Source organism: Musa acuminata, chromosome BXJ1-7, assembly GCF_036884655.1.
Source record: "Musa acuminata AAA Group cultivar baxijiao chromosome BXJ1-7, Cavendish_Baxijiao_AAA, whole genome shotgun sequence".
Classification (NCBI taxonomy): Eukaryota; Viridiplantae; Streptophyta; class Magnoliopsida; order Zingiberales; family Musaceae; genus Musa; species Musa acuminata.
The window spans coordinates 43,461,956-43,488,465 of record NC_088333.1 but is presented as its reverse complement, the minus strand read 5'-3'; the positions used below and the strand labels follow the sequence as shown (position 1 = coordinate 43,488,465).

The 26,510-nt window shown below is 40.7% G+C and overlaps 4 protein-coding genes and 1 non-coding gene across 7 annotated transcripts; 3 read left to right on the top strand and 2 right to left on the bottom strand.

Moving 5' to 3' along the window:
* The first annotated feature begins 1,111 nt into the window (after window positions 1-1,111).
* Window positions 1,112-9,624, top strand: LOC135679620 (cyclase-associated protein 1-like). 2 transcript variants are annotated; one of them, XR_010515309.1, is made up of 11 exons: window positions 1,112-1,582; window positions 2,119-2,287; window positions 2,405-2,469; window positions 3,688-4,000; window positions 4,080-4,224; window positions 4,354-4,463; window positions 4,576-4,631; window positions 4,750-4,806; window positions 5,177-5,320; window positions 8,655-8,841; window positions 9,562-9,624. XR_010515309.1 is itself a non-coding variant. In XM_065193582.1 (10 exons), the coding sequence occupies exons 1-10, from the start codon at window positions 1,304-1,306 to the stop codon at window positions 8,739-8,741; spliced, it is 1,425 nt and encodes a 474-aa protein (XP_065049654.1). In that variant the 5' UTR covers window positions 1,112-1,303; the 3' UTR covers window positions 8,742-9,056. The 2 variants fall into 2 exon arrangements, 1 of the variants encoding a protein (XP_065049654.1); XM_065193582.1 differs by lacking the exon at window positions 9,562-9,624 and having other exon boundaries at window positions 8,655-9,056.
* Window positions 9,625-9,712: 88 nt separating this feature from the next.
* Window positions 9,713-12,371, top strand: LOC135679621 (glucan endo-1,3-beta-glucosidase 7-like). Of its 2 annotated transcripts, XR_010515310.1 has the most exons (4): window positions 9,713-10,238; window positions 10,560-11,572; window positions 11,641-11,915; window positions 11,991-12,371. XR_010515310.1 is itself a non-coding variant. In XM_065193584.1 (3 exons), the coding sequence occupies exons 1-3, from the start codon at window positions 10,181-10,183 to the stop codon at window positions 11,860-11,862; spliced, it is 1,293 nt and encodes a 430-aa protein (XP_065049656.1). In that variant the 5' UTR covers window positions 9,827-10,180; the 3' UTR covers window positions 11,863-12,371. The 2 variants fall into 2 exon arrangements, 1 of the variants encoding a protein (XP_065049656.1); XM_065193584.1 differs by having other exon boundaries at window positions 9,827-10,238; window positions 11,641-12,371.
* Window positions 12,372-13,701: 1,330 nt separating this feature from the next.
* TRNAE-UUC (transfer RNA glutamic acid (anticodon UUC)) lies at window positions 13,702-13,775 on the top strand. The gene has a single exon. It is a non-coding gene; the product is annotated as a tRNA-Glu (tRNA).
* A 775-nt stretch (window positions 13,776-14,550) lies between these two features.
* Window positions 14,551-22,547, bottom strand: LOC103993049 (coatomer subunit gamma-2-like). Its single transcript, XM_009412975.3, has 18 exons — window positions 22,384-22,547; window positions 21,899-21,996; window positions 21,748-21,798; window positions 21,545-21,658; window positions 21,256-21,456; window positions 21,069-21,170; window positions 20,326-20,433; window positions 20,028-20,261; window positions 18,145-18,395; window positions 17,881-18,052; window positions 17,348-17,503; window positions 17,203-17,253; window positions 16,682-16,822; window positions 16,403-16,600; window positions 16,187-16,318; window positions 15,917-16,090; window positions 15,021-15,260; window positions 14,551-14,853 (listed from the first exon to the last, which is right to left on the bottom strand). Exons 1-18 carry the CDS (start codon window positions 22,433-22,435, stop codon window positions 14,659-14,661), a joined length of 2,670 nt encoding a protein of 889 aa, XP_009411250.2. The 5' UTR covers window positions 22,436-22,547; the 3' UTR covers window positions 14,551-14,658.
* Window positions 22,548-22,779: 232 nt separating this feature from the next.
* LOC103993048 (proline-rich receptor-like protein kinase PERK1) lies at window positions 22,780-26,133 on the bottom strand. Its single transcript, XM_009412973.3, has 9 exons — window positions 25,997-26,133; window positions 24,939-25,860; window positions 24,328-24,855; window positions 24,101-24,187; window positions 23,948-24,018; window positions 23,797-23,873; window positions 23,572-23,719; window positions 23,333-23,494; window positions 22,780-23,247 (listed from the first exon to the last, which is right to left on the bottom strand). The coding sequence occupies exons 2-9, from the start codon at window positions 25,786-25,788 to the stop codon at window positions 22,969-22,971; spliced, it is 2,202 nt and encodes a 733-aa protein (XP_009411248.2). The 5' UTR covers window positions 25,789-25,860; window positions 25,997-26,133; the 3' UTR covers window positions 22,780-22,968.
* Between the last annotated feature and the right edge of the window lie 377 nt (window positions 26,134-26,510).

Genomic DNA, 26,510 nt, shown 5'->3' with positions numbered 1-26,510 from the left:
TTCAATCAAAGATCATCAAATTTAATTTTAATAACAAAAGCTTGATCCGTCTAGTGTTCGAGTCTAGTGTATTAGCCCAAATATTAATGGGTTAGGTATAAATACGAATATGAGAAGTACCCTATCCTTCTTTGTCATATATTAATGCCCTCGTTCACAAGCGTATTACTAACATGTACGGATATATATATATATATATATATATATATATATATATATATATATATATATATAAAAGGATCTTTTAAATTTAATAATTTTCTTAGAAAATATTCACATTTTAGATTTTCTCAATCGGTACTTCCTTTTTTATTATTTTTAAATTATACCTCTAATTTAAAATATTTAAATTATCATTAAAAAATTTTCACTTGTTATAATATTTTGATCATCACAATAAAAACACAATAAATCTATTTAAAAATATTATAAATGAGCCAAATAGAATCAAAATACACTAAAAAATACTTAATATATCATTTTATGATTTAAGTATTTATAATAGTTTATGAATAATATCGTCTAAATAAAAATAAAAAATTAACTTGTTACAGTCTTTTGATCATCACAATAAAAACATTATAAAACCTACTCAAAAATACTAACAATGATCTGAATATATTTATAGCCTCAACCAAACCAACTCTAAGCCTAAAAAATGGTATCACAATAATCTACAAGCAATGATAACCAAAGTAAATTATAATATATTTTTTTTAATAATATTTATATATTTTTAGTATTTTAATAAAAAAATATAAATGACACAAATGAAAACACAGTCTGATAAAAAAAAAATGTTAAAATTTTGATAATTTTTTTAGACGTATTGTGGGTATTTTTTAAAATTAGAGATATTGTTTGAAAATAAAATAAAATGAGGAAAATATTCATAGTGAATGATCATAGTGTTGTTCATAAAAATATTCTTTTAATATATATCATTAATTTCATCATAATTAATAACAGTAGGTAACCAAATCTTATTGATTTAGCTAACCTCAAAAGACACAATTTATTTTAATGCATATATTCCACTAAAGAATTTTCTTTTATTATTATAATGTAAATGTTTTTGGATATTTATTCATTACGCGTGCTTCTATTTGCCTCTCGGGGAACCGACCGCAAGGCCACACAAGATACGCACAAACCAAGCGAAGTGCATCGAACACTGTCCACAGGGGAACCCATTAGCCGCATCTCTTCTGTATAAGACGCCGAAGCAGCACCCTTCACTCGTTTCGTCCCCAGCAAATCGAGCCTTGAAGGAGAAAGTGGTGTCAGATCTAGCCCTAGAAACATGGAGCAGCAGCTATTGACGAGGCTGGACGCGGCGGTGGCGCGGCTGGAGGCCCTCGCATCCGCCGGATCCGCTCCCTCGGCCTCGTCGATAGATCTAACCGACGCGGCGCCCCTGGATCCCGCTATCTTCGCGTTCGACGAGATGGTCGCCAACTCCCTCGGCCGGGTCTCCGCGGCCGCCGGCAAGATCGGAGGGCAGGTCCTCGATGCCACAAAGACTATCGAGGAAGCGTTCACGGTGCTGAAGGAGCTCCTCATCACTGCCAAACAACGCCAGGTTGGTCGCATCCGATCCGATCTATTCTTCCTTTTACTGGCGCACCATCTGATTCGATGCGGAAGACTCGGTGATTCACTTGAAATACCTGTCATCCCATCCTTGTTTCTTGGGATACCTCTCTTTCTGGTTTATTTCCTTCGAATTAGTTTCTTTACAGTCTCCACTTATGTAACGGTATAGAGCAGCAAGGAATATTTCACATCGGATATTAATTAGGTCTATGTGTCGCATCCGATCGTAGCCCGGTCTATTTTGTCTTCTTTAAGAGTAGATCATGACATTAATGGTCACAATTCAAACACTTTGATGACAAGGAATGCTTTAATAATGATATAGTAAAATTAAACTCTAATTGTTACCTTGCCTTTAATCTCGAGACCGGTATCGAGTTAACTGTGAACTGTTTTGTCGTCTATTTGATTCACTAGTTCATTTTTTCTTAAGCATTTGTGACAGTGAATATGGTCTCTCTGTATATTATTAGTGCTAAAGGATCCTTGGAGTTTGATCAAAACTTCTCATTGATGCCACAGAAGCCAGACGTTGCTGGTTTACCAGAGTTTTTGAAACCATTGAATGACGTGATTCTCAAAGCAAATTCCATGGCAGAAGGAAAGCGATCTGAATATTTTAACCATTTGAAGGCAGCTTCTGATAGTCTAACAGCTTTGGCTTGGATAGCTTACATGGGAAAAGATTGTGGTTAGTGCATTTGTAACCTATGCTCTTTCTCCCCTTTTCTGTTGTGATCTGTTTTTGCATTTTGATATGTTGTACTCAAGTTCTTTCCTTTCTTGAAATTTAATGGCTTCCTCCAAGGCATGAGCATGCCAATAGCTCATGTGGAAGAAAGTTGGCAGATGGCAGAATTCTACAATAATAAGGTATGCTTAAGTGATAAATATCACCATGAAAGTGATCTGAAAGTTCGCCAATGACAAAATTCTCATAGACTAAAAGAAATGCAGACACATTTATTTATGCATTCATGTCATACTGTTGAATAGGTAATTAAAAGGTTATCACCATTGGCTGAACAATATCTGCATAATTATGCAACAAAATTTTGACTATAAGAAGTTTATGGCTGTTTGGACCTATTTTGATGTCCTTAAATTAGTCCTTCTAACCTTGCACTTTCTATGCAATTGTCATAAGTTTAAATGATACCATTATTGTGTTACCTAGCTATAGTGTATATAATTCCTCAGCTAAGGTCAACTGATGAAACTCTGTACTGTGTCCCACAAGTCACCAGGCTCTTACAACATACAGTGGTGATACTAATTGTTTTTAAAATGCATTCTTTTGCTGATTGATCAAATTCTATTATCATATGAGATGTAGCTAAGACTATTAAAATTCTATCATCATATGAGATGTAGCTAAGACTATTGGAGTTTGTATTGGGGATTGTTGCTGATTTAGTGCATGCAGAAAATACTATAACTTGGTCATTCTAGTCAGTATGAATCACTTGGTGCAGCCAACTGCTACCTTGTAGATGTTGGTCAATTACAAACTTGGGTTTTTAAAAATCACTTAACTTTTGTAGGTCAGATTGTCTAAAAACCATGTAACGATAGATCTGTCATGCTCAAGATGACCTACAGATCATACCTATAAGCTTAGCTCTCTGTATCCCAAGTTAAGATTTTTTATGGGGCTCTAGTTTTGTCCGATCAACTGAAGTTTGATATCAGTTACATTGGACGTTATTTTTAGATATATTGTATTGTTATGGAAAAGCAAAAAAAAAAAAGAAAATATCTAATAACTAGCACTTGGTGCCATCATATGAGTGTACCTATTATAGAAGGAATAATTAATTATTCAAAACTAAGATTTCATGTGTCTATTCGTAAAATTGATGGTCAACAGCCAAAAATTATGTTCTACATGATGTTCATGTTTGACGATGTAGAGTTTTCTTGGTTAAGTTCTCTACCAGAGGAAACCAGTTTGTGGCATATCTCATATTCTTACATTATCTACTGTTTTCAACAAATATGCACTCTAGATGCATCAGATTAGTTCCCTAGAATTTCATCAATAACAACAGTTTATTCTTGAAAGAACAACTTCCATCATTCCATTTTCAGATTCTTGTGGAGTACAGAAATAAGAATCCGGACCATGTAGAGTGGGCAAAAGCTTTAAAGGAGTTATATCTGCCAGGCCTACGGGACTATGTGAAAAATTTTTATCCCTTGGGTCCTGCTTGGGGTACAGTTGCAGTTGTTTCTTCATCATCATCCTCTTCTGCCATCACCAAAGCTCCTGCTGCAAGGGCCCCTGCTCCGCCACCTCCACCCGCAACACCACTTTTTAGCCCAGAAACTACATCATCGCGTCCTAAAGAAGGAATGTCTGCTGTCTTTGAAGAGATTAGCTCTGGAAAATCGACAACTGCAGGTACATAAACATAAACTATTAAGTTGTACTTTTTGACTGTGAGGTAGTGGGTGAATGGCATTTGGCCTCTACTTGTTAGGCCTGAGGAAAGTTACGGATGACATGAAGACCAAAAACCGGGCTGATAGAACTGGTGTCATAGCTGCAACAGAGAAAAGTCCTCGTGCCAATTCATTTTCATTTTCTAGAGCACCCCCGATGTTGGAGCTTCAGATGGGTCGCAAGTGAGGATGCGTTCATCCTTCTTTCTAATATAGTCTGCACTTCTATAGTTTTACTAGACTTATAGAACTTCCCTTTTCTTTAATTGTTATATTTGTGTAGCATTTATTATCAGTAAACATATATGGCAGATGGGCGGTCGAAAATCAGATTGGAAAGAAGAATTTGGTTATAGATGACTGTGACTCAAAGCAGTCTGTATACATATTTGGGTGCAAGGATTCTGTTTTACAAGTAAAAGGTAATCCTTAGGTTTCTGTTTTCATTTTTAGGTTCTTTTCTAATTTTTATGCTTTTAGAAATATGATTGGCCTCTCCATGTATATGTTTGAAAATTTGATTAATATTTGCAGGAAAAGTGAACAACATAACTGTTGATAAATGCAACAAAATGGGAATTGTTTTTACAGTAAGTGAAGAAATTTGGCTATCCTAAAAAGAAAAACAAGGCTTTCATAATTATATGCTTGTCTCGTCTATAATTCTGCGATATGATGTTTAAAGTTCCTTTTGTGGTTGTCATTTAGGATGTTGTCGCAGCTTGTGAAGTTGTGAATTGCAATGGTGTTGAGGTGCAATGTCAGGTACCTGAGCATCTCTTGTTACTTGTAAAATTGAGAAAAAAAATAATTCAAACTATCCAGTGCAGCAAACTCGTTAAAGAAAGCTGAGAAGCTGTTCGGTTGAGTTTTTCTAGTAACCTTTGATTTAGAAGAGCATTGTAGGAGTTACTGTCGGAAGATAGTAATTTTTATTGTTTTCTTTTGGAAAAAAATAATATTTCAGATTCCAGCAACCCATGCTGGCTAACGTAATGCGCAGGCAGGCTATGCAAATAAACTCTAGGCTATTATCTTTAGAACAGAGACATCCAATTTTCTTTTTCTACAATGGAAAAAAATTGATATCTTAGTTTCCAATGTCACTGTTGCAAACTAAGCCAAATATGTGCAGGGTTCAGCACCAACTATATCTGTTGACAACACTTCTGGTTGCCAATTATATCTAAGCAGTTCTTCATTGGGGGCTTCTATAACCACGGCTAAATCAAGTGAAATTAATGTGCTAGTTCCTGGTGCTGGCCCTGACAGTGACTGGGTAAGATTCTTTCACATTTTCTTGATATTTATCTTTTGCCTTTCTTACTTTGCAGACAGAATGAAACCATATCGTTTACCTTATCGACCAATTAGCTATTAAAGTAAGCCTTGTCATCATGGTGAGATTGCTCCTTTATCCGCTGGGTGTTTACTACAAGCTTGATGTCTCTATTTCTGTTCTTTTTTTGCACTGAATGTCCACTTGATTGTAACATTAATAACCAAATTACCAATGTAAGTTGGTAGTGATCTTCACCTCCTTCTAGCCTCGTTTATATTATTTGTTTAGTTGAAAAAAACTTAGGATGTCTGAGATAGGGATTGCAATTTCAACCGGGATCTACAGAGTACCAAATTGATTTAGCCCGATCAAGTTGGTTTTCACTAGCTTGGACTGACAAGTGGGAGAGTTTTATGGCATAATTTTCAAAATCTGATCGGGCTGGGTCGGGATTGGATTACTTGTTTTGCCACGGATCCATCCCACAGAAATCACTAGCTTTGACTGAGAAACAGGAGGGTTTTATGGCATAATTTCAAAATATGATTGGGCAGTATCCGGATTGCATGACTTATTTTGCCATGAATCCACCTCACAGAAAGATTTCATCTACTATATTGCAAATAAAATTAAAATATGCCAATATTATTACATCAATTTTCACAGTATATTCATATCAGGGCAGAACAGGAAAAGACGATAAGGATGGGTTTTTTGTTGGTTGAGTATGGTTTTATTTTTCTTAATTTTGATTGGTTGGGACAAAGTTAGATTTTTTGAGTGGTAGGACAGGGATGTTTTAAGTAAAACTCAACCCACCTTGTTGCCATCTCTAGTCTAAGAGTAAGAACATTTTGGTTATACAATAATCTTCGCAAGTCATGGTGAGCCATGCCATTTTTCTTCATTAATTCATTGAAGATATTCATCTAGTTCTTTATATACAAGTGAATGGGAGTCGAATGAAGATTTAATTCGGTCAATCACTGTTGTTTCAGATTCAATACAATTATCTTTTTATCCGTGAACAATTATGTATTATTTCGATAGAAGATAAGATGAGAGAGCATCATTCAAGATGGTATGAGTATGTGTTTAGGAAATATATGAATGTGATAGTTAGAAGAAATAAAATGATTAATATTAGTGGTAAAAGGAGAGATAGAGGAAGATCTAAAAAGACCTTAATAAAAATTATAAATGAATATTTAAATGCTCTAAACTTTACTAAAAATATGATTTTTTACATATCTATGACAGCAAAAGATCCATGTAGTCGATCCTTAATAGTTGGGACTTGTGGCTTTATTGATGTTGTTGTTATTGTTGTTGTATTCAGTACAATTCTCATCCTGCAGTTCATTTCTGAATGAGTCCTTTCATTCAATATCTTGGCAGTCAAACTTCTACTATACTGGCTGGAGGGTTGTTCTCTTGTTAAATCTATGATTTGGTGCATGCACAAATTGATGTTTGTGGTCCTTACCTAATTTGAAAATAGTAACTGTGTTCTTGTCTTCTTCCATTGACTGTTCACTTCTATTATGCTAGGTTTGTTTAACTATGAAATTGCCTTATTTATTATTATGTTAGGGTGCTCCCATGTCATGATTCATGTAAATTCATTATTCATGGCAAGAAAACAATACAAATCTCATCATGTAATGTATGAGCATATCTTCCTATTTGCATTCACCTTAATAAAAACAGTTGATTTTTATTTTCTCTATCTCTGCCACTGGTTCTTTGTATGTGTTGTGATGTCTGAAAATCTAGCGACCCTAGTCAATGGTTGTTTTTTAATCTGATTTTTATGGCATTAGATTGGCTGATACAAGGTAAAGTTCTCAATCTTTGATGGTAAGATTGGGCATAATTTATCCCAAATAATCATGTTGGACTGCTTTGTTGCTTTGCTATTAATTATTATGACAAGATAGAGGTTGTGTTTGTTTTTTTAAAAAACAAATGTAGGAAATATTGTATTGAAATAAGACTTAGCTTATAAAAGATAATAATATATGATGCTGACAATGGTTGAATCTTTCCTGTTAATATGGTGAATGGGCATCCTTTTCCTTTTCTGAATGAATCATCATCTTACATTTTCTTGTGCTTCCATGGTAATTTTAAGTACGGCCTTTTATCTCACGGTTGCAACCAATTAAAGAAAACTAAGGGCTGTAAAAGTGTCAGTGATGGAACAATTTGTCAATTTTAGGTTCTACCAAATCAGCTTAAATATAAAATTACATAAGGACATGCAGGATTCTGGCTCTGAAGTCAGTTATTGTTTTGGACTTCCAAATAAATTTCTGAATGATGGTTTGGCGACCAAATATTATAAGAATGTGTTTCACTGTATAACCCAAGTGTCATAACTATCTGACAGTTGTCTACAGAAAACAGCTTCTATGAAGGTACCTTATTAAAAGATTTAGTCAAGTATTAATAACATGCTACTCTAAAAGAGGAACTTAGATGTCTTACTGTGATTAAGCATGGCCAACCTGATAATCTCTTCCATCATGTCAATAGCTTCTACTTTGCCAGCAATAGTCTTCAGTTGAAAGGCTTTCTTCCCAGCCGAAGCTTCCAAAAAATGAGCCAAGTTTTTTTTTCTTATATTTTTATGTATAAACCACCAGCATGAATGGACATATTGGTGAACTCTCAAATCGGTTGTCATTACACATTGGATTTTCTCCATTTTAAAGAAATTCTAACTTCTTATAAGCTCATGGATTACTGCTCTTAAGATGTTCATCCCTCATCTTCCCAAAGGGAAACCTCCGAGAATACCCAAGATTGTGAGACAATTGATAACATTGTGGGAAGTTCATTACACATTGTCAACTCACTAATCTACTCTCTAGAACTGCTAACACTGGACTCAGATTGAAAATTGTCATTTTGGCAAGGGTCTTACAAGGTTTTGTTCCAAATGGTTTTCTATTCATCTAGATGAGTGTTAATTTTATCAAGGACTTAATGACTTTCCATTAAAATGCTGACTAGATTGAAAATGTATAATTTAGCTAATCAAACAGGGCAGCAGCAAACAAGGGATACTGGATTTGATTATATGCTGTCTTATCCTTCTAAATAAGGGACTATTTATATTGCTCGAACTTTGGAGGAGCAATTGATTTTGGAAATCTAACCCTCTACCTTGGTTTCTATTCCAAATGCTAAAACCGGAATTGCATGCTTCACATATTTGTCCGAAACCAACCCTATATATGAAATTCTATGATATATTGTCATGATAATAACGAGTAACTAATATATTTTAGAACTTGTTCTCAAACATTGCTGCTTACGATTGTAGGTTGAGCATTCACTGCCACAGCAGTTTGTCCACACCTTCAAAGATGGCGAGATGAGAACATCACCAGTCTCTCACTCTGGAGCGTAGACATGCTTGTTAACAAGCTTTTTCCTATGCCCTTGTGGAGTATTTTTTTATCATGTTGAGAAGACTGCCAAGAACAGAACATTCTGCGTGTTTTTTTGTTGTAAGTTTCCATTCATCTCTGCAGTTCTGCAGTCCAAGCTTGTCCCTATTATGCTACTCTTTGTCATGGTCACCGATCGCAATACTTGTCACCGGTTTCCTGCCTAACCCAAATCTCATCTTCATCTGTTCTCACAGGACAGGTTTACTGTTATGTGGTCAAACAGCGCATTTTGTTGTGGTTATGATTATAATGAGTTTTATGCTATGATGAAATTGATGCTGAAAAGAAAGCATGTGTTTTGACAAACAATAAATCTTGTGTGTCTTCACCTTTGTTCATTCATTACTAATGGTTGAGCCATCAGCTTCACGGAACCATGGTGCCTTTAATGAGATTGAATTATGAGTGCCTTTCTTTTTCCTAACACATGTCATTCCTCAGTTGTTGATGGGCTGTCTGCAAGTTGCATGCTAGTCCATAGACCACAACATCGAGCACCCATCTGCTCCTTGCGAGTGGTGCTTGATTGATTGCTCATCTAGTCTATAATAATGCATGAATCACTTGCTTCTGCACTGAACTTTCTCCTCTAATTATTGTTCATATCTCTCTACATAAACCATTTCTTGTTCCAATAGGCTTGAGAGGGGGCAGCTCTTTTCAAGCTTTACTTTCCATAACGTGCCTTTACCTTAACATATATATTTCTGTTGCTTTCAGTTTGGTATATGTAACTAGTCGAAGTTATTAGAATTATTGAGCTAAATGGGTCCACAGGTTTAGAGACTGAAAGAGCCCCCACCCCAGAATGCGACACTCGATCGGACCAGGTTTTGTGATGCTGGTAATTTGTTCCTAAATCAATTTATTTGCTTTCCCTCCTTTTTCATTACAATTACTCGAGTTTCTTGTTTTTGCTTACAGAATAGCTTCTGTGGCAGAGTGATGCATGCCTTATGATTCAAGTAATCCAAGCTCCCCCCTTATCATCACATTTTGAGTGTTTGGTTTCGTTCAATTTATTAAGATAACGAAATTAGAAGACCTTCAAAGATTTTAATTCCTATTAATTTCTCTTGCAAGCAACTGTTCCGTGATATCCGATGGCTCACAACGTACGTTACTCCTGTTATGTTTACCCGCCCGCACCGCCTCCGGATGGCACGGCGGCCTCCTGTCGTCCACCAGCTTCCAGAACTGTATTGTACTCTGGAGACACACCAGAAGCCGCTGTATATATATCACCGTGGGTTATTCTCACGGGCTCTACCAACTTCACCATACGAGCACGCGTTCTCCTTGCCTTCCTCTTAAAGTCCAACTACTCGTCGTGGCTTCAGAAAGAGCTGAGGTATTCCTTCTTCGCTTCTCCACCTACTTACTGCAGGTGCAGGTGATGGCGAAACGGCGTCTTCTCCTCCTTCTTGCTCTCTTCCTCGTCTTCTCCTCTGCAAGTAAGTCCTTTCTCTCTCTCTCTCTCTCTCTCTCTCTCTTCCTCTCTCGAGAATAATAAAGGTGATGAATGCTTTCGTGAGTAACTGTTGCAATCTCTTCGTCTCGTCGAATTGGGTTCTTCCAATTTTTCCAACTGTGCTCAATACATGCCGCCATCATCAATCAATCCCATAATTTATATCGAACGATCTCTCCATCTTTTCAAGAAAATGAGTAATTTTCCTTTTCCAAGACCTGAAAGAAAAAGAAAAGGTTGTTTATTTTGTTTATTGGAAAAGGAAAAGGAGACAGGTCATAATTTCCTCGCTGAGTCTTTACAGAGTCGCAGTCGTTCATCGGGGTGAACTACGGGCAGGTGGCGGACAACCTGCCGCCGCCATCGGAGACCGTGAGCCTGCTGCAATCGACCACCATTTCGAAGTTCCGACTCTACGGCGCCGACCCAGCCGTCATCCAGTCCCTCGCCGGCACTAACATCTCCCTCGTCCTCGGCGTCTCCAACTCCGACATCGCCTCCCTCGCCTCCGACCCCGTCGCCGCCTCTAATTGGGTCGCCGCTAATGTCCTCCCCTATGCTCCCGCCTCCTCCATCTCCGTCGTCTCCGTCGGCAACGAGGCCCTCAACTCGGGTGACTCCTCCCTCGCGTCCAATCTCCTTCCCGCTATGCAGAACCTCCGCTCCGCGCTTTCCGCCTCCGCGGCCGCCTCCGGTGTCAAGGTCTCCACCGTCCACACCATGGCCGTGCTGTCCCAGTCGGACCCTCCCTCCTCGGGCGCCTTCCACCCGGACATCGCAGCCGACCTCACGGGGATTCTCGGGTTCCTGCGCGACACCGGGTCGCCCTTCATGATCAATCCCTACCCCTTCTTCGCCTACCGCAGCGACCCGCGGCCGGAGACGCTGGCCTTCTGTCTCTTCCAGCCCAACTCGGGCCGGCTCGACGCGGGTTCGAAGCTCACGTACACCAACATGTTCGACGCGCAGGTGGACGCCGTGCGGTCGGCGCTCGACGCGCTAGGGTTCCCGGAAGTGGAGATCGTGGTGGCGGAGACGGGGTGGCCGTACCAGGGGGACCCGGACGAGGTGGGTGCCTCGGTGGACAACGCCAAGGCCTTCAACGGGAACCTGGTGGCCCACCTGCGGTCACTGGTGGGGACGCCGCTCATGCCCGGGCGGTCGGTGGACACGTACATCTTCGCGCTCTACGACGAGGACCTCAAGCCCGGCCCTGCCTCGGAGCGCTCCTTCGGCCTCTACCGCGCCGACCAGACCATGAACTACGACGCCGGCCTCGCCAAGTCCACCTCGAGCTCCAGCCCGATCACGGCGCCGGTAACCAAAGAACTCTCTTTTCTCGTAAGCTTCTACGGTCAACTCATCGATGTTTCTCCGCCACACAGGCGAGCACGTCGACGGATGCAGGGCCACCGCCTGCAGGGGTGACGGGGTTGACTCAGCCGGCGGGGTGGTGCGAGCCGGGGGCGACGCTGCAGGGGAGCGCAGACGGCCGGCCGACCCAGGCGGGGGCGCAGTGCTACATCCCCAACGCCGTCCGATCGCGTACGGCCTTGGGGGCGTGTCGCCTCTTCTTGTACGTGACGCTGGCGCTGCTGCTAACGTAGCGCAAACACCCACATTAAAGCAAAGAAGAAGAAAGGAAAGCAAATCTACCGAGGTAAATACGAAGCTTCCGCCGCTCCGCCTCCTCAAGAAGTATTCGTTGCTTACTGTGCAGTTCACATGGCTACAGCAAAGCGTATTTTGTTCGGTACGTGGATTGGATCCAACAGGATAAAGGTCAACAAATTTTGACGCATCTTTTGTCTCTATATTCGCCGATGGGAAGCAAATGGGGCCAGAATTGTCTCCGATCACAATAAGCTAAGAGTAGGGATCAGACTAGTTTTGACTTGGAATGACTTTTGTTGCTCCCTTTCCTCTCTCTCTCTCTCTCTCTCTCTCTCTGTATATATCCAATCTTGGCTTGATGGTTTGTTTAACCCAATTCATCTTGGGTTGGGCTAAAGCTCAGATGAATGGATTGGGTCAGGTTGTCCAATTTGCTATCACTATTGTGTCGAATGTGAACGTTTTTATGAAGGTAAAATTCTAATGCTATTCCTAATCGACATGGACATCTTTTCATAAAGTTTAGGTGAAGGTGGTCCTATCAAGCGAGCGACATCAGCCTCTCTTTCTCCACTTCTTGGAAAGACAAGCAACGAGACGCGACCTTTACTTGTCGCATTTCGAAGGAAGCCATCTAGAGAAGAAAGTCCAAACAGAGCGCTCAACATAATTGGAGTCACCCACCACCACAACCGCCACCACCATTGACCATGGAAAATATACGGATCTTATTTGAGAATGATTTAGAAAAGCAAGTTATTAGATCAAGAGTTTGGAAAAATATATCAAAGATATGAGTTAAAAAAATTCGACCCGTTTAAGAAGAAATTTGTCGTGGTGGAGTTATAAGGTAAAATATTTTGAAGGTACGTGAGTTACAAAAATCCAATTCATGTGAGAAGAAATTTGTTATAACTACGATGCAAGTCAAAATGTGTCTGAAATGCGTGAGTCTATAAAACCTAACCTACGGAGACGTAAGGCTAAATATGTTCAAGGTGCACAAGTTGAAAAAACCTAACCTACGAGAGGAGATCCCGAACATACTCGTGTGCTTTGAACCCCTCTTATAAGAATCTCGAAACACGTCGTTACGAGAGACAAATGATAAGAAATACACTATCAGCTAATCATTATCTGATACGTAACTTACAAAAAAAAAAACATCATATGATACGTAATTACCACATGTAGTCCATGTCATATTCTACACATCTATCCATGTGGACAAGAGTCCAAACCAAGTCCAAGGCAAGCAATTCAGGGTTGTTTCTCCTTCGTAGCCCAAGTGAACAAAAGGCCAAGAGGAGACCATTAGGGATAATTAGAGGCTACCTCCCCATAAAATATTTCACAGAATATTATGTCCCTTTGTGATTATGTATAAAGTTCGTTTTCAATACGATGAGTTGGGGGGTTTCCTTTTTTTTACTACTCAGCATCCACATTCGCTTCGGATTACTAATTTGAGCATCAGTTAGATTTGGTCGGAAAATCGTTCCCACCTCGATCTTCACGCCGGAGATACCTCGAGAGCTAGATGTTTTCACCTTGAATAACCTTATGCATATAGAGGTTTCCTGACCTCAATCTTCATGTAGGAGGTGCCTCGGGAGCTTGGTGTTTCCATCTCGAATAACCCTATATATAAAAGTGTCGATGATATTTTCTCATCATACAACCTAGATACGTTCTCACTTGAATATCTGAATACTAAAAACTCAGCACGACTCTTCTCAACCGAACTAGATTAAACATCAAAGAGAAATTTGTTGGTCACAACAACAACAACAATAACATAACTAGATTAAACCGTTCAAATCCTAACACATTCCATTGTCGTCTAGTCCGGTTAGGATACCTGGCTTTCACCCAGGCGACCCGGGTTCAAATCCCGGCAATGGAATCATTTTTTCATTATCTTGCTTTTTAATCTCAAATTCGTTGGTTTATGATTGGAGTTTGAAGTATCAGATCTAAGTCTTCGTTCATGTGATCCTTACATGATCTAATTGATTGCACTATGAACCATCAAATTTAATTTCGATCTGGTTTTAGCCGCGTTACAGCAGAAAACCATCCATGCTTACGCTTTTGTCTTCGGTTTTGTGGTTCCACCCCGACAAGGTTATGCGACACTCGGTGAACGAAGCTTCTGCTTGTTCTCATCAAGACAAGGATTTGCCATGTGTCAGTATTAGCTATTTATTTATATGGAAGACAGTAAGTAATCTAAAGTTGGCCGAGGAACTTGCAAGTTAACATACAATGGTAGGACTCAATTCATTACCTAAGGTTGGTGGCAAAGGCTGTGCTGCATATGCTCCTTCCTTCCAAGCTTCTGTACTGCATCTTCTACGCCGAGAGCACCTGCAGCGAGCACATATCAGTGTGGCAAATCTTAAAACCTCTTTGACATTTACGCACGTCATGGTCACAATAGTCATTTCCAATCTTTCTTCTCACATTTACAAGTTGAAAACTGAGAGAACAAACCACTCATTTCAGGAGCGTTTGACATCAAAAATTCATGACATGATCTAATGTAACCCATCACCAACTGCTCATCCAAGCCTATTCTGGTCCAGCAGCAAGATCCAGCTTACTTGATTTAATCATATGATCAGGATTGGAGATCATAAGATTACAGCATTGACTTCCAAAAGAAGCGTCCCGCCGCTTGTATGAACGCTGACCGAGCAACAAAAAGAGTAATATGTAGAGAGATACTCTTCATTCTGTGTCATTGTGGGGGAAAAAAAAGAATTGGAGACCGGTAACATTTGCATTTAGGCTTCAGCAACGATTTCATGAATTCTCTCACTGATGTTTGGGTCTTCGGATCTAACTGCAAGTTTCATGGCAACCTGCTTAGACTCATCGACTCCGAATGACAATCTGACTAGCACCTTCACATTACCGATGAATATTCCCGACAACAAGCAAGCATGTGACCTCGAATTGCTCGGCACCACCTCAGTACCCTGCCAACAGCCAAATGACCGGCATCATAATGCTCGAACTAAATATTAGACAACAGAAGCTACCAGGAAAAAACAATGTCCTACTGTCTAGCTACTCTTAACTGAATACAAAAAAAATACCGGCATAACAATCATTTAGAAGACAAGAAGCTGAAACACCAACTAACCTCACAAGGCTGCATGCCTAGAATGTTTATGACAGCACACACAGCTTCTGCCAAGCTCTCCCTAGCACCAAGCCCATACTCATCGACCCTCTCATTGTCTGGGGCCATACTTTCCCAAGCATTTTTGAAATTGGAGATTCCAACCCTCAGCATGTAATCAGCTGGGACAATTTCAAGATCTTCTAGCTGGTATTCATCTTCAACCCCTTCTTCCTCTGCCTCCACTGTGGCTGGATCAACCTGCAGCCAAACAAGAGAACAGTTGGATTTTTGCACATGCTGTGATGTTAAAACAACAAACACAAAAGCTGTAAAAATGCACTCCTACAGAAGGCATGCTTTGTATGCCTCGTAAGAAGATAAAATGTACTTTAAATTGTACAAGGGGGCTGTAACTGTATGGCAAATAAAGTTGCCTTTTACTATTTTAACAATTTGAAACTTAAAAATCCCGATATCCATTTCCTTCTTCATCTTCTAAAAGTTAGGAAACCCGAAAAACACATACATCTTTTTTATTTTCACCAAACCTTGATACATGCCATGTCCCACAACAACATTCATGCACTTGATTTCATGCATTCTACCAATTTGTCGAACATAAATCGCACGTAAAAAGGCACTCTTTGCAACATTTTTAATCATTATATTGCATCATCCATGTCGATTATTGCTTGGACTTCCAATGGATGACTGATAATTCTCAATTGTTGCTATATAAATCTGGAGTAGAAAATGGATAAGATTTTACACATCTTGTTTGCTGCATCACAATTGTTGTTATATAAATCTGGAGTAGAAAATGACACGTAAATCCCCTTGCCTCAATATCAAACAAGAGACAAGCATGACAACAAATCAAATGCAAGCAAATCAAATCATCAAAATGATCATACCTCTTTAACAAAGAACTTCAACAAGTTTGAAAATCTTCCAGTAGCGGGAAGACCATATGGCTTTTCAAAAGCCACAAAAGTCTGTCCTGGTGAATCATAAGGTAAGGATCTCAAAGGCTTTGATGCAACCTCAGAAAAATCCTCAGCTTCAGAAGCATCAACAAAAACAGTAACCTGGCAACGTAAAAGAAACAGAGACAACGCAAGTGATGTTCCAAAGCATTTTAATAATATACAAAATGATCAGCATACTGAAACATAGCCAATTACATTTTCAAGAAGCTGTTCTGGTATGGTATTTGTGCAGTTGTACTGAAATACAACGTGCCCATCATAGATGTGCTTAACTACATTAACTGCATATTCGGTTTCAGCTTCTGACAACTCCACAGGTGTAGATGACTGACAAAAAATAGACAAATATAAGCTAGTAGAAAATACATAAAAAATTATGTTAGTCTTCTATAATACATATCATGTAGGAACCTTAAAGAGTTTTCCAAAGCTGGAAAATTCAGGAATCAATGAAAGCAACTTTTCATATGCATCAACAGCTGAAACAGGTGCACAAGGAGGACCTCCTAAACCAGTAGGCTTTCTACCAGGAGCCTTTTTCTCGGCAAGAGGCTGTGACTTAATTTCCTTTGGTACAGAATAAATGTCAAAAGGCATGTCTGAAGCCTCCTGATTCACAGTAAAAGTAAATATGAGAAGAGCTGGAAAGAGACAATCATACGACTCCAGCCTAGGCAATAAAGAACATACATAGCTTCGCAAGCTTTTCTCCAAGTTGACAAGTGGCACATCTAATGAACCGAAAAGAAAGTCTTTTACATATTTTTCAGTTTCACCAACTGAAGCATCACCTCCAAGAGTGTCTAGATAAAGTGTTGCACGGTCCCGAACCTGGGACAAATCATGGGCACAAGAAAGAACAATTTGGTTACTCTTTAATCTTTAAGACACTTGCAGACCTGCAACATGTAACTGACAGTGTAACATTAACATGATCCTAACTAAACATTATGGTCAGGTACATTGCTCCAATGGAGACAAGGTTGTTCCTCAAACAGATATTATTTAGAAACATAGGTTGGTACAAACTCAAACCCCTAATCAACTGTGGTGCCAGGAGGAAGAAAGCTATAAATAAATTGAAAGCTAAAAGATTACGATAGAATGAACCAAGGATACTTTACTGATTTAAATTCAACATGCCCAATAGAAGACACACCTACAATGCATTCTCAAAATATATGATCATGTTAAGAACATGTATTCATTACCTCATCATCAATATCAAACTGGCAGCGTCTGAGCAGGACAAGTATACGAGGCTGCAAAAGTAATTCATCAAAATTCAGCACGAACAAGAGATATGAATTATCAACCAAAGAAAATACCTATAGGACCACTACAAATATGTAGTACCTTCAAGGAATCGACCATGGCTCCAAACTTTGCCAAGGTACTTACAGCACTAGCTCGAACTGTTGCATTTTCTAGTATAACGCGATTGTAGATATAACGAATATATTTACTGGGGTCTGAAGTCTTTGGCCCTTCATTTCCAATGAAGTGAAGTATCTAGCGAAATCAATATAAATTATGAGTAACTGGATTCAAACAAATGAAGCAACAAACATTGCAATCACTGAAACAGACCTAGTCATTCACCTTTTCATTTACAGCTCATGAACTATGTAGAACTGAAGGTGAAATATGAAAAATATTGTGAGGATCAAGATACAAGAGGTTCCAAAATACACAAATAATAGCTTTAGCCGCTGCTCAAAACTATGCATGCTCCTAGTCATAGAATGAATCAAAATTTAAATCTGATGTTGACTGCCTCTATAGCATGAGAAATACATAAATTAAGAATGTTGGATCATTTTCTTAACTTGGCAAATTCATCAAGATTCAGTATTCAAAAAACTAAAACAGAAAATGCATAAAATTACCTGAGTAGAAAGATAGGCGAATTCACAATCCTCTATAAATTCACAGAGGTGAAATAAACCACTTTCTTTAGCATCTGGTATATCTCTTATAAGGATGACAATTGAATCAACAATTGCTTTCTTGTATTCGAAGCCCCCTTCTTCTCTAAGAATGTTGCTTAAGAAATTCATCCTGGATGATAGTTGCATAAAAATCAAATTTTAAATTCACCTATATAAGAATTTTGCATAAATAAAAACTTGATGCAGTCACACTCCACATACAATGACCGGTACTTGAGAGGGAACTTCAAGCACAAGGATCGTATAGCTTCCACAACAACAATCTTGAACTCGTCAGCAATATCTGACATAAAATTGGTTATTTGTTTCATCAAGCGATCCACACTTGATTCGTTGCCTGTTTTAAGTAGTGTAGTAATAGCAAGAGTAGCAATGCTCCTGTTTTGGTCTGAGATTAAGCTTTCCATATCGATATTGCAACTTGTAACTGACAAAGGATGTGTCATAGCAACCTGTGAGGAATACTTATGATCATTAACCATGATGAGATATGAATAATTAAAGCTCATAACACAACTTAGGTTACTCCTAGAATATCCATCTATATCTCATTGAACTATTCTGGGAATGTGAAAGCAGTGTTTTTAAAAGGCGCTTGGGCACTAGCCTAGGTGCCCAGGCAAGGTGAGGTAAGGCTCGAGCGCCTCGCACAACCTCTGGGCAAAGCGTTTCAATGAAGCACCACACGGGCGCTCGGTTGAGCCCAGGTGTTGGGCGCCTCTAGCGAGCACCCGAGTGAAGAATGGATCAGGTTGGTTCAATTAAATAAGCAAGTTGGTTCAATCTAACCAACCAAAGTGCCCTAACACAAAACCCGCCCCTTGCACCCGACTCAGCCCTAGCTTGTCTTTGAAGTGAAACCCTACGTCGGCTATCACTGCCTTCATCCACAACTCCCTCCGCCGCCGCCACCTTTGTCTAAAACTTCCTCTGTCACCAATGCTTTTGTCCGCAGCTATCTCCACTGATGCCAGCTTCGTCCGCAACTTCCTCTGTTACCACCATCGTTCGTAGCTTCCTCCCCCACTATTGCCTTCATCTACAACTTCCTCTACCACCTTCTCCTTCCCCACCTTCTTCCATAGCCTAGCCGCCGGTTACTCCTATTCTCCTTCCCCCACCTTCCTCCACATATATTTTTTATATTTTAATATTCTAGAGTGCCTCACTTCACTCAGGCGAGCACCTAGCATCTCATTTGTTTTGGGACCTTGGTGCCTAGTGCCTAGTGCTTTTAAAAACAGTATATGAAAGTACTCAACCTAGTTACGTTCACACATAATTGATACTAGAAATATAATAGAGAAAAAAGAAAGGAGTAATTGACCACTACAAGAAATGCATGAAGGATGATAATATCATATTATATAGCACATTGTCTTGGTGTACCACATGTTAATGGAAGTTTACCACCATGATTTCTGAAAATTACGATTGTATGTCTCTCAAGAAAAATGTCTCTCAATTTCTAATGGAAATATTGCATGCATTAATCCGTCCCTGACCTTGCATTGGCGAGAGTCTAGTGCACAGAGTCATCCTCATTTTTTTCAGTTAACTGAAGTAAATGTGCTTGGATTACATGAAAAATGAAATAGTCAGAGAGCCAATAAAGAATAACACAAACCATGTATTTTTACAGTACTCCTAGATCTTATATCAAGTTCTTCCACTCTATTGCGTGCCTAAGAATTAGAAATCTATAACATTGTTTCACTTCAGTTAAAGTGGTCAGAACCAGAGCTAAAAGTGAAAACACAGGAGTGGAAGATTAAAAAAAAAGGGCTTTAGATTGTCATATAAGATATATATCATAGTTGAAGGTATACCAGATTTGTTTTCTTTTTATCCAAAGTTTTCAGATAAGATAAGCTTTTGCAGGGCATGCAAATTACACTTTGTAATAGTTATGAATAAAAGAACAAAAAAAAAAGGATATTGTTAGTCAGTAATCCTGAAATTAAAGTCTTGCTTTAAGACATTTAGCAGACAAACAGCCACGATGATGATCTTCGCAAAGCTTGTATCGGGTATGGTATGACAGAATAAGATTAATTGGTTACTATGTCAAAATAATGAACGACCTTATTTAAAGTTCGAACAGCTGCAAAACGAAGAATTGGCTTGGATGAACTAAGAAATAACTGTAGAACAGTGATTGCAGGTGACAACTCTCGACTGGTCACGCTACTCAGCTCTGTAATTGCTCTTGCAGCTTCAAAGATGACCAATTCTGCTTTATGTCGCAGACAGGATTCAAGGTAATCAAAAAACGGACGCTCTCCTGTTTGTGAGTTCATGCTCGACTCATGAATTACCTGAAAAGATGGGTTTAATTTCTTGTAATTTTCTTTGCTCAAACTGTCACAATCCAAAAAGTACCTGGCTTGTGTATCTTATTAGAAGGCACTGGGCTAAAGGTGATCGAACTGATCCTCTTGTCAAGCTAGTAACAAGCTTGCTTACAGCCAAGCGGTCATTTTGTCTTATCTGCAAGTAAAACAAAACAATCATCAATACAAAATTCTAGGTTTTCAACAACATAATGATATGAAAAAACAAATGTTTTCTTGCTGGGCTGGCTAAATTATGTTTAAATGTCTGTTCAGTGTTATTTATACTCTTTATTAACTATGTACAAATCTCTCCACCTTCATTTAATTGATTGGTCCTCCTGGCGATATTCCTTATAGTTTGTGCCAAGGTTCGTAATACCGTACCGTACCGGTATTTCGACCTGGGCTCAGTACCGGTATGGTACGGTGTACCGAGCGGTACACCCAGGTGTGGCGAGTACTGTAACACTGCTACAGTGCACTCAGACTGGTCCCGGGCGGTACGGTTCGGTACAGCAGACCCTGGTTTGTGCTAAGCTAACAATTGAACAAGGCCTATTAATCCAACCATGATTGTCATATCTATCCTAGGATATGAAAACAAGATAATTATGCACACGAATATTCCACTTCTGAAAACAGGTGATGGAGATGGGCATAATTCAAACTCAAATATGCAGAGATAACATTTTTCATGCCATTCAAGTTCTCCTACAGCGTTAGCAAATTCACACTTCCAGGTTTCATTTTTAAGAGATAATTAATCAAACATAAGATATGATGATGCACCTGGTGAAGAAGAGCAAGTGCATGAAATTGAACAAGAGCAGCCCTGGACTGAACACCTTCTTGTACCTCATTGCTCCATCTTTTAACTATTTCTGGATTTGTCTGTTAGAATTTGAAGTGTAAATTAAGATATAAGATAAGATAAGATACTAAACCATTGCCACATGACTGAGAGTGATGTATGTACCTGCAGTAAGTGAATGCCACTGACAAGTGCAGCGCTGGCAACAACAGGGTTTTTGTCAACAATTGCTTGCTTCAAATATCTTTCAATTTGCGTAAGAAGAGTACCATCAGTAATTTTACTAAGAACACGAATTGCATTGGCCCTATACATGTCAATCTTACTATTCATATCTTTCATCAAAGAACTTGTGACGATAATGACCTATGACAAGCAATTCAAGAACTCAGGTTCCAGGCAAAAACTAATATGAATCTGAAACACTCTGGCTAGAGAAAACTGGCATCTAAACCTCGTCAGCGGAGGGTGAAAGCTCTTTAATTATCAAATAAACCATTCTCCTTAGTGTTGTATCCTTGGACTGGAATAATTTTGTTACAGCAAAGAAAACTTCTGTGGCCTCCACCTATAAAAATGAAAAGAAAAACATGATACGTAAAATATGACAAATGTGCAAATTGAAGATAAAACAAACAGCACTGATCTCAGGCTAACCTTTGTAAAAGCTTCCCCTTGATTAAGCAAATATAGGAGTTTTGTTATAACCTATAATTTCCAAATAAAACAACAACCGAATTAGTGACATTACAATACTAATGAAAATTAAATTATGACATAGCACTAAATCTAGGTTGTTCTCAGTAACCTGAGCGCATCTCCTGGCATCAAGTTGGGGGTCATTGAAAACTCTGGCCTCCTGGAGAACTGTGCCCTTCTCTATCCCTAGAAATGGAGAGTACTCCGCTGCAAGAACCAGACAGTTAAGCTAAAAATTAAATTCTCTTTTCCAGGTTATTTTCCTTCTAAATCCGAATACCCAAAACTTGCTGCATTACGTGCAATAACAAAAGGGAAGACATTTCTATCACTTCAACACGAAGAAGACCGAGTTCTTGATCCAAATTGAATTAAATTAAAAGAAATATTCAACAAACCAATCCGTCATCTACCGGCGCCGATCTGTCTCGAAAACTCTCATTCCAATACATCAATACTACAACCAAGAAAAGAAAAAAAAATACCTGGAATTTGAGCACAATGACGGAAAAACGAAATAGGGATCTCCTACAGAAACAATCGGAATGCAAAGATCGGTCTGAAAGCACAAGAATCGTAGGGTTAGAAACGAACCTTCATCGTCATGATCGTCGTCCTTCTTCACGACGTAGGGCCGAGCCATCATCCTAGGTGGCGGGATTTAATAAGACCAACCGAGAGAGGCAAGTAGGATGGGATTTGGAGTAGGAAGAGGAGGAGGAAACCGAGACAGAAGCAGCAGCGATGGCTCCGTCGACGAGCGCTCCGGACTGGTGCGCGAGAGCGCGAGAGGGGCGATTGCTTTTATGAGCCTCGTTAACGGGTCGGATCCAAGACAGCTCCGCTCCGTTCGTTCTTGATCCGGAAAACTAGATAAATTGGATTCGATATTTTTGATTCACTGGCCTTAACGGGTCGGATGACAGCCAGGTGGAAATCCACCACGAGGGATTCCTTCGTCCACGATCCGAATAAATAGATAACCGGAGAGGTTAGAATTAGTCCTCCAATAAATCAAGCTGCTAGTACCAGCATTAGAACACATATCAGATTATAGATACAACGTTAGACACTGACCAAATGATTAAACAACACAGGACTATAATACATCTGACCCAACTGATGAGAGAGACTCGTCTCTCCATTAGTAGATCTTGTACTATAATGTTCTCTTGGTGTTCAAAGACGATGATAAGAGTGCTTTTTTGGACTGTCCGGGGAGATTACGTCGCCAGAGCTGCTCGTCTCGGATGGGTTAAGCCCGTACTCACTGGTTGCTCCGCTGTAGCCATTGCTGTAATCGTTGCTTTCAAGCGCAACTGTTCTGAAGTGCTTCATGTTGGAGGAGTATAAGCTGGCGTCGTAGTCTGAGCTGGAGCTGAAGGTTGTGCTCTGTCCACGCTTTGACCCCTCGTTCAGGATTTCTAGTGAGACATCCCCGTCCAATGCTCGAACGATCTGTATCAGATTAATCAATCGTTGGTTCCCAGTTGAGCCTGGAAACAATGCGAGGAAGAAAGATGGAGATGCGAACACATCTTACCTGGCTCATCATAGGTCGCCCCTTGGCAGAATGTCGAACACAAGCAGCAGCACATGCCACCATTCGTACCATTTCCACAGTGTCATAGCTGTTCTCCAAGCGCGGATCAGCAAGCTCATCAAATTTGTCATCAGCCAATGCCTGGGCTAAGACAGGGCGTGCCTGTTCCAACAAAGCATATATCTGAGAACCAACCAACGCTTTGATACAGAAGATGGTGTTTGAAGTGGCACACTGACCCAATCGACCAAGCTATCCACCATGAATGTGTCTGAATCGTCGATAGGCCTCCGTCCTGTTATCAGCTCCAGAAGCATCACACCGTAGGAGAAAACATCGGATTTCTCGGTTAGCTTCCCGGTTGATGCATACTCAGGAGCCAAGTACCTACACAAATTCAAGAACATCACATCTATCTATCTTCTAAAGACAGGCACTAGAGTTAGTCCATGAAATATGTTTACCCAATGGTTCCCATGATTCTAGTTGAGACGTGTGTGTTTGTATCAGAAAAAATCTTGGCCAATCCAAAGTCTGCAACCTAAATAAGAAGTGAAATCGACGGTCAAATTCTGGTTCATTCACAGTGCAAAATGTTTGTGAAGGACATCCTACCATGGCCTCAAAATTATTATCCAAGAGAATGTTTGTAGTTTTTATGTCACGGTGGATAATCCGAGGATGGCCTACAGAAAGATTGCACATTGAGATGCAGAAGTAGGAACAAATGATGAATTCTTGTGAGAGGAAGAACATGTTTGTACTCACAGTCTTCATGCAAGTAAGAAAGGCCTTTAGCTGATCCGATGGCGATCTTGAGTCGTGTAGGCCAATCCATTGTTGGAAGACCTTTCCCTGCAAATGAAGAAAGCAATTCATTGGATCAAATTCAAAACAATATGAAACAGTAAATATGATTTGATTCTTAGAAGTTCTTCCTGATGATTTATTTGATCTGTTCATGAGAAATGAGGACCAGCAGAAACAGGCATTACCATGAAGGTGGAACTCGAGGGTCTTGTTGCGTACAAAATCATAGACAAGCATCCTCTGAGATCCAGCGATGCAGTATCCAACAAGAGATACTAAGTGGCGATGGTGGACTCTGCTGATGATTTCGACCTCAGCTTGGAACTCCCTCTCCCCTTGCCCACTTCCCGACTTGAGCTGCTTCACGGCAACCTCCTTCCCGTTAGGGAGCACACCTTTGTACACGCAACCAAATCCACCTTGCCCCAGGATGTGATCTCGACTGAATCCATTTGTAGCTGCTGATAGCTCCTCGTAGCTGAAGTGGTTCTTGTTAAAGCCCAAGGAAATGTTAGGTGAAGGGGTCGATGGCGAAGAAACATGGGGGCCGGAGTACGCTGAGCTTATATCGCTGTTGGACATCATCGATGATGGCTGCCATCCACCTCCAGGTGGGACTACTACTCCTGGAGGTGGGGGGATGTTGCCATTGTGATCCTTCCTCTGGGCTCCATTTTGCCAGTTCGGAAGCGATCCGGCATTGTGGAAGCCACCTACGCCATATCGAACAAGCATCACAGGTTTGTAGAAAGGATCGACGGATTGCCATCATGAAGCAAAGTGAGTTTGAGATTACCTTGTGAGCCTGCAGCATCATAGTATTGACGCGGCTTCTTTTTGTTCCTAGCGTACAGCACCAGTGCTATAATCATCAACACGAAGAAGATCCCGACACCTGCGGTGAACCCCAATACGAGGGGCAGATTCAAGCCGGAGTGATCACTCTTCGAAGGTGTGCTGGAATCCTTGCTCGGCGAAGGTCTTGTACCGTGCGAAGGCACCGACTTTGAGGGGCTTCTTGGGGGTGGCGGTAACAGTGCTGCTGAAGAAGAAGGGGTCGTCGGTGAGATTGGCTGAGGTGGTGATGGTGGCTGCAGCGGTAGCGACGACGCGTCGTTCGACTTGGGTGGTGGAGGCGAAGAAGAGGACGAGCTTGGTAGTGACGGTGGAGTGGATGAAGGTGGAAACGACGTAGAGGAGGGTGGTTTTGGGGAAGAGGAGGACGAGGGGGGAGGTGGAGAGTCCCGAGGAGGTGGCGCGTTCGGGGTGGCCGTGGGAGGTGTCGATGAAGGTGGCGATAACGGAGGCGGAGACTGGAGCAGCGGCGGTGACGGAGGCGGTGACGGCGGCAGAGACTGGGGCAACGGCGGTGACGGAGGCGGTGACGGCGGCGGAGACTGGGGCAACGGCGGTGACGGAGGCGGAGACTGTGGCAGCGGTGATGACGGCGGTGGAGATTGGGGCGGCGGCGATGACGGAGGCGGAGACTGGACCGGTGGCGGTGGTAACGACGTAGCTGGCGGAGGGGACGACGTGGGCGGAGGTGCTGATGACGAAGGGTCGGAGGGAGGGGGCGCGTCAGGGGCGGGGGGAGAGGGCGTAGACGAGGCGTCGGGTGGCGGAGCAGCCACAGGGGACGATGCCATTTCGCGAGGATGGAGTGCGAGCTGCAGAAGACTCCACCCTCCTCGTAATCGCCCGTCCCGTCTACGTCAAACCTGCAGATTACAGAACGCCATGAGAACAAAAAGACAATTTTTTTTCTCTTCACAGAGAAAAAAAAAAAATCTAACGAAAATTAACGTCGAAATCTTCACATATCTCGAATTCTACATGTTTAACGTGGTTTCTTACTTGAGGACCAGCAAATGATCACGAAAACAATGAACAGGTCTGAGAAAGTGGACAGCGAAAAGAAGAATTGGATTATAGCCACGAAAATTGAAGAACGACTACTCTTCTTCTCGTTAGGAGAGGGAAGGCGTTGTCGGAAGAGGAAGAGGAAGAGGAGGAGATGGGGTGACAGGCGTCAGCTTCATCCTTCTCCAACCACCATCCGCTCCATTTCCCTGTGGATTTTTGTTCGGGGCTGCTATTTTTATCCGCCATCCTCGTTGTTCGACCGAAGAGATTAAAAGTTGGCAACGGAACGAGAGGCTTGATAAGACTTTACCAGATCACAGCCAAACGTCGGTCATCGCTCATATGCAAGTGCCTGTTGGATTGGGAAGTACTCTTCAGAGAATATTAGTCTAAATCGACACAAAGCAAAAAGGAGTGAAACAAGTTACATGTGGACGGTACAAACCTTGAATCTTGATCCCAACAAATTCTTTACATATCATCCAAAATCGTATTCTCAGAAACC

What these genes read in the sequence shown, in the direction of transcription:
- LOC135679620 (XM_065193582.1), top strand. Translation starts at nt 1,304, where the DNA reads ATGGAGCAGCAGCTATTGACGAGGCTGGACGCGGCGGTGGCGCGGCTG. An exon ending in TTCTGTTTTACAAGTAAAAG is followed by an intron (nt 4,464 to 4,575) that starts GTAATCCTTAGG and finishes TAATATTTGCAG; the next exon opens with GAAAAGTGAACAACATAACT. An exon ending in AAATGGGAATTGTTTTTACA is followed by an intron (nt 4,632 to 4,749) that starts GTAAGTGAAGAA and finishes GTTGTCATTTAG; the next exon opens with GATGTTGTCGCAGCTTGTGA.
- LOC135679621 (XM_065193584.1), top strand. Translation starts at nt 10,181, where the DNA reads ATGGCGAAACGGCGTCTTCTCCTCCTTCTTGCTCTCTTCCTCGTCTTC. An exon ending in CCTCGTCTTCTCCTCTGCAA is followed by an intron (nt 10,239 to 10,559) that starts GTAAGTCCTTTC and finishes GAGTCTTTACAG; the next exon opens with AGTCGCAGTCGTTCATCGGG. An exon ending in CCAGCCCGATCACGGCGCCG is followed by an intron (nt 11,573 to 11,640) that starts GTAACCAAAGAA and finishes TCCGCCACACAG; the next exon opens with GCGAGCACGTCGACGGATGC.
- LOC103993049 (XM_009412975.3), bottom strand. Translation starts at nt 22,435, where the DNA reads ATGATGGCTCGGCCCTACGTCGTGAAGAAGGACGACGATCATGACGAT. An exon ending in AAGGGGAAGCTTTTACAAAG is followed by an intron (nt 21,659 to 21,747) that starts GTTAGCCTGAGA and finishes TCATTTTTATAG; the next exon opens with GTGGAGGCCACAGAAGTTTT. An exon ending in CCATGGTCGATTCCTTGAAG is followed by an intron (nt 17,254 to 17,347) that starts GTACTACATATT and finishes TTACTTTTGCAG; the next exon opens with CCTCGTATACTTGTCCTGCT.
- LOC103993048 (XM_009412973.3), bottom strand. Translation starts at nt 25,788, where the DNA reads ATGGCATCGTCCCCTGTGGCTGCTCCGCCACCCGACGCCTCGTCTACG. An exon ending in TGATGCTGCAGGCTCACAAG is followed by an intron (nt 24,856 to 24,938) that starts GTAATCTCAAAC and finishes GATATGGCGTAG; the next exon opens with GTGGCTTCCACAATGCCGGA. An exon ending in AGAATCATGGGAACCATTGG is followed by an intron (nt 23,720 to 23,796) that starts GTAAACATATTT and finishes GAATTTGTGTAG; the next exon opens with GTACTTGGCTCCTGAGTATG.